The following is a 5,970-nucleotide window of genomic DNA, read 5'->3' on the forward strand; positions in this document are numbered from 1 at the left end:
ACACAGATTCACACACATGGTCTCACGCCTCCGTTCCGCACAAACATACAAACTCACCCCCACACAGAAATGTCACACACGTGTGCCTACACAAGCACTTCTCCGGCCCCAGCCTGGCCCAGACCCCCCCGCCCCCCGCAACCCCGCGCATTCTCTTATTCGAAGTGGGGTTCAGAGTGTCCCGCCTTCCAGGAGACTCATTCTTATGCTTCGCTCCGTAAAAAGTCTTCTAGCCCCATCTTCTCCTGGGTCCTGTCCAGCTAGTGCTGTGTCTTTAAGGAAGTTGAAGCTGCTAAAAGTGAGTGAGAGAGAGGGAAAAAAAAGAAAAAAAAAATTGGCATCTTTTCCCTCTCAAGTTTCTGGTGTCACTTATGAAACACGGGTCCTCGCTGCTGCAGAGCAGCAGTTGTTTTGCTAGAAGGAGGGAGTGTCCGGGCCGCCTGGGCTCCCTTCCTGCAGCCTCCTCTCGGCGAGGCCCCAGGCACCCTGTCTGGGGAAGGGCGGGCACGGTTGGGGCGGGACGGGCTGCCCCTGCCGCGGCCTCCTGTCCTCCCTCGGGCACCCGTGGCCCTGCGGCCTCCCCGGGGCCAACTCGGTCCTTTGTTGCTCTTTGGTTCCACCGTAGAAGACAGTCGTCCACTTGGCTAGGAAAGACTAGTTTGAAGGTAAGCCAGCTGGAAGGCGGGAGGCCTGCTGGGCCCCGGAGCTGGACGGCCCGGTGCTTCCCCGTTGGGTCGGGGTGCTGGGGATGATCCCTTGTTTGGATCTGTGCACCGGGCGTCTGCCCCGCCAGCAACCGCATCCCCGGAAACCCCAACAGCGCTTGGGCTGAGCCACTGGCCTCGCCCAAGCCAGCGGAGAGGTCCTGGCCGGGGTTTATTTAGGCAGCTGCCCCTGCAGCTTGAACAGAACAGGCCACGGGTCTGACTCCGTAGAAAGGGTTTGGTGTCTGCTGTGGTCAGAGCCTGTAGGACGGGAGGGGGCGGACGGGGTGGATGGGGGCGGCGTGCACTGCACAAGGGGCCTTGTCTGGGCCGGGGCAAAGCATACCTATGGGGGGCTCTGGTGGGAGGGGCGGTGGCCAGGATGTGGGAGGGCAGGAGGGAGGTTCCCGGAGTGCTGGGGGAGGGGGCCGCTGAGAGCGGATTTCAAGTCATAAAGTCAGCTCGGAGCTGGGGAGCGGGCGAGGCAGGGAGAGCTCTCTGCTTGGAGGAGGAGCTGGGGTCCGTCTTCGCCTCTCCTGGCTGCATGACCTCGGGCAAGTCCTGGCCCTTCTCTGGGTCTCGGTGTCCCCTTCTGTAGAATGGCCTGCGGGCTAGGTGGTGTTGGGGCTTAGCTGGATTTCTGGGGGGCAGGGCCTTCCGATGGGGAAGAGCTCTGGCTGGCTGGGGTCCCGAGAGGGCCGAGCACCTCGCACGGGTCCTTCGGGTCACCTTGGCGGCATGTCCTTCTCTGCAGGAGGTAGGATGCCGGAGCTGAGGCTGCTGTGCTGGGCGCTCCTCCTGGGCCTGGCGCGGGCCTGCCCCGAGCCCTGCGACTGCGGAGAGAAGTACGGCTTCCAGATCGCGGACTGCGCCTACCGTGACCTGGAGGCTGTGCCACCCGGCTTCCCGGCCAATGTGACCACGCTGAGCCTGTCAGCCAACAGGCTGCCGAGCCTGCCAGAGGGGGCCTTCAGAGAGGTGCCCCTGCTGCAGTCGCTGTGGCTGGCGCACAACGAGATCCGCGCGGTGGCCGCCGGCGCCCTGGCCCCTCTGGGCCACCTCAAGAGCCTGGACCTCAGCCACAACCTCCTCTCTGACTTCGCCTGGAGCGACCTGCACAACCTCAGTGCCCTCCAGTTGCTCAAGATGGACAGCAACGAGCTGACCTTCATCCCCCGGGACGCCTTCCGCAGCCTGCGTGCCCTGCGCTCCCTGCAGCTCAACCACAACCGCCTGCACACGCTGGCCGAGGGCATCTTCACGCCGCTCACCGCGCTGTCCCACCTGCAGATCAACGACAACCCCTTCGACTGCACCTGCGGCATCGTGTGGTTCAAGACCTGGGCCCTGACCGCGGCTGTGTCCATCCCAGAGCAGGACAACATCACTTGCACCTCGCCCCACGTGCTCAAGGGCACACCGCTGAGCCGCCTGCTGCCGCTGCCCTGCTCGGCGCCCTCGGTGCAGCTCACCTACCAGCCCAGCCAGGACGGGGCTGAGCTGCGGCCTGGCTTCGTGCTGGCCCTGCACTGCGACGTGGATGGGCAGCCGGCACCCCAGCTCCACTGGCACATCCAGACGCCCGGCGGCACCGTGGAGATCGCCAGCCCCAACGTGGGTGCCGACGGGCGCGCCCTGCCCGGCGCCCCCGCGGCCAGCAGCCGGCCGCGCTTCCAGGCCTTTGCCAACGGCAGCCTGCTCATCCCTGACTTTGGCAAGCCGGAGGAGGGCACCTACAGCTGCCTGGCCACCAACGAGCTGGGCAGCGCGGAGAGCTCGGTGAACGTGGCCCTGGCCACACCGGGCGAGGGTGGCGAGGATGTGCTGGGGCGCAGGTTCCACGGCAAAGCGGCCGAGGGGAAGGGCTGCTACACGGTTGACAACGAGGTGCAGCCCTCAGGCCCGGAGGACAACGTTGTCATCATCTACCTCAGCCGCGCCGGGGCGCCTGAGGCTGCAGCAGCAGGAGAAGGGGTCCCTGGGCAGCAGCCCCCGGGCCTGCTCCTCCTAGGCCAGAGCCTCCTCCTCGTCCTCCTCACTTCCTTCTAGCCTCCCCCCACCCGCCCTGCCCTGGGCCGGCTGGAGCAACCCCAAGGCCTCCCTGATTCCCGCCCCCGCCCACCCCGACACTGTGCCGAGGGGCCTGAGGATGGCAACTCCCAAGGCCTGCGTGGGGGCCTCCACGTCTTCCTACCTCCCTTCTCGTCTCTCCTGGAACGCTCACCACCCCCAACTTGTAAACTTGCTCAAAGCTAGGGACTAGAACCGAATTTGATTCCGTACTCACCGTCTACGGTGCTGTTTGCTGCTAACCACACTGCCCATGCTCCCCGAGCGGGGCGGCCTGCCAGCAGGGCCATGCCTGACCGACCGGGTGAAGCCTCACTGATGGAATTCCGGGCGCTGGGACCAAAGAGCTGGCAAAGGCTGGGGCCCCGGGGCTGGGGCTGGGGGCTTGGCGGGGAGGTGGCCCGAAGCAGACAGGGCGTAGGAGAGAGGACTAGGGTCTAGGGGCAGTGGCTGGCATGGCTCTGGGCTCTTGGTGACCTGCTTAAGCTCCTGCTGCCTCTTGGCATTCTCTGATGGTTTGGGGGCTCGGGAATCTGTGCCCTCATCTCAGACAGGACTGGAGGATCCAGGACGGCCTTCAACTTCTCCCGCTCTGTGCCCCTCCACCCCGGACACCTGTCCCGCCTCTCTCTCCAAGTATGCATCTGTAGCCTGCCCCTCCACAGAGGCTAGCCAGCCCGGGGCGGCCGAGAAATAAACAGCATTTCTGATGCTCTCTTGTGACTGCCTGGCGTTTTGTCTGAATCGAGGACCCCTCCCTATCACCCCGGTTGGGGATAGGATAGGGAACTGGAGAGTCAGGAAGGCCAGCCTGCCCGTCAACATGCGAAGGGGCCTGTGAGGCACACCCAGACTGCGAGGAGCCAGCACGAGAGGGGGGAGCCCGTGGGTCAGGGGCCGGGCCTCAAGCTGAGCAGAGCGGCAGGTGTTCCCTGTCTTTCAACTGGCCTAGGGGTCAAGTGGGGGTGCGGGCCTGATAACCATCACAGAGCTTCCCTAGGGTCCTGCTGGCCCCGAGCAGTGCTTTCTGCCAGCAGTGGCCTAAGGACGCATGGGGTCTGGGGGGCACGGAGGATGGAAGCACCCGGATTGTGGCCCCTCTTCCCAGTCCTGCTCCTGGGAGAGACGTTGGGGAATGGAGAGGAAATGAGGAACAGACAAGGCAAGATGGAGAAGAAAGAGAAAGGAGGAGGTGGGGACACAGACCAGGGGAGAGAGAAAGACCCAGGGATTGAGGACGAGAGCGTCCTGGAGGGGGATGATGGAGATGATGAGTAGTGCTTTCCAGGAAGAAGAAACGGTATTCCTGGAGGAAAGTCATTTGTGGGAGTCTTCCCCACACAGCAGGTGGACTTGGGGGGTGGTGAGGGCCTAGCAGAAAGCCGCAGGTCTCTCAGAGTGGGGAGCACGTGGAAATGGAGTCAGAACCTGGAGACTGATCCCCAGATGTGTGTGAGTCAGAGATGGATCTCCACCCCCACCCCTTTCCAGACCGAAGGGTGCTACACAGAGGGACAGGACCCCCCGTGCAGGAGGCTCTGCGGCCTCCCGAGCTCTGCACTCAGGACCGCTGAGGCCGGCAAAGTGGAGGCAGGGATGCCCAGGAGCCTGGGAGGCAACTGTGAGCCTTGGAGGCTGGCTGGCTCCCCTTCCCAGTCCTCCTGGTCCACAGGCAGCACCTCCCCAGACCCCTCCCCCTGAGGTCACCAGCAGCGCATGTCAAGGGTCAAGGACGACTGCGCACCTGGTGGGAAGCAGCAGGCGAGAGCCAAGTCCCCTGTGCTGTGCCACCTTGGGCAAATGGCTGTCCATCTCTGGGCTGCGGTGTCCTCAGAAAACAAAGGACTGGTGGGATGCTTAAGGGTCCGACTGACTCTGATTATCTAAGGCTTGACATCCTCACCCACCTTGGACCCCTGACATCTCTGGCTGCATTCAGCCCACGCAGCTTGTCTTCAGGAAGTGGGGCCTGGGCCTAAGACCCGAGTCGGGGCAGCTGGGGAACAGCCGAGCTCTGAAAGAACTAGCTAGCCCCCTGATTGAAAGTCCTCGTGGCGCCCCAGCCCTCGGGGTGAAGCCCAGGTCCCCCAGCCTGCCGTTCACCGCCCCTGCCTGGTTCTCCGCGGTCACCCACTACTCCATGCTCTCCCGGACCCGCTACTTAATTGCTCCCTTGGTGGTCTGTGATGTGTTCCCCTCCGCACCTTTCCCTGCGTTGTTCCTTTGGTCTGGACACCCTTTCTCTCCTTCTCACTTGGCTAAGTCGGCTCAAGTACCACCTCCTCCAGTAAGCCTTCCTGGATGCCACACCCACTGGCTCCCAATGTGGATGAGGTCCCCTCCTCTGACTCACACAGCCCCGGGTGTCCAGTGTCCCAGCCTGATCACACTCTATTGTGTCTGTTTCCTTGTTAAGGGCAGAGACCCAGTGGGTCTTCTCGTCCCTGTGACCCTGTCGGACACCAACGTAGGGCCAGGAAGGCATTTCTCAATGGACTGCGGTGGGATCAGAGCCTGCCCTCTTTGCCCTCCTCACGGGCAGCCTCCCAGGTGGGTGTGAGCTCCCTGGCCCCACCCCTAGCTTCATGGGTATTTGCGGCTGTAGTGGGGATGCAGGCCATGTGGGCGAGGAGAGCGGTCGTTCTCCACTAATTGTGCAGACATTTCTCGAGAGCCCACTGACCCAGGTCTGTGGAGTGGCCATGCTTTCCCCTCTCTGTAGCCCCCAGGCCCACCGTGGACCCCATACCCTCAGGCATACATCCTCTACCTCCACCAGTTCCCAGCAAGGGCAGGGATCCCCCCTTCCTCCCAGCTGCCTTTCCCTTCTACGCACAGGGCCTACTCCTTTTGGGACAGCTCTGTGCTGTGCCTCCCCACCACCTCCACATCTTTATTATAATGGTTCCCCTCTTCCTGAGATCTCTCCTCCCCAAGTGCTGCTCATTCTTGAGGACCCAGAAAAAGTCCTACCTCCAAAGTCAATGTCCACAGAGCTCGGGGTTGGCATCATAGGGTCCCTGGTCCCTCTGCCACCCAAGGGGGATACGGCTCTGGGTCCTCCCGGGCCCCGCACCTGGTGCCCAGCCCCACACGCAACCAGAATACCCCAACCCCCCGGGGCCCCACAAACGCAGCGTTGACTTACTGGCAATAGGGCGGTTTCCCCCATGTGCCCCGCCCCGAAGGAGGACTG

The 5,970-nt window shown here is 63.3% G+C and overlaps 1 protein-coding gene across 2 annotated transcripts; it reads left to right on the forward strand.

The window, feature by feature from the left end:
* The first annotated feature begins 361 nt into the window (after window positions 1-361).
* Window positions 362-3,489, forward strand: ISLR (immunoglobulin superfamily containing leucine rich repeat). Of its 2 annotated transcripts, none has more exons than XM_072809594.1 (2): window positions 362-665; window positions 1,459-3,489. In XM_072809594.1, the coding sequence occupies exon 2, from the start codon at window positions 1,467-1,469 to the stop codon at window positions 2,751-2,753; it is 1,287 nt and encodes a 428-aa protein (XP_072665695.1). In that variant the 5' UTR covers window positions 362-665; window positions 1,459-1,466; the 3' UTR covers window positions 2,754-3,489. The 2 variants fall into 2 exon arrangements, with proteins under 2 accessions (XP_072665695.1, XP_072665694.1); XM_072809593.1 differs by lacking the exon at window positions 362-665 and adding an exon at window positions 1,108-1,258.
* Window positions 3,490-5,970: the final 2,481 nt, after the last annotated feature.

Source organism: Canis lupus, chromosome 32, assembly GCF_048164855.1.
Source record: "Canis lupus baileyi chromosome 32, mCanLup2.hap1, whole genome shotgun sequence".
Classification (NCBI taxonomy): domain Eukaryota; kingdom Metazoa; phylum Chordata; class Mammalia; order Carnivora; family Canidae; genus Canis; species Canis lupus.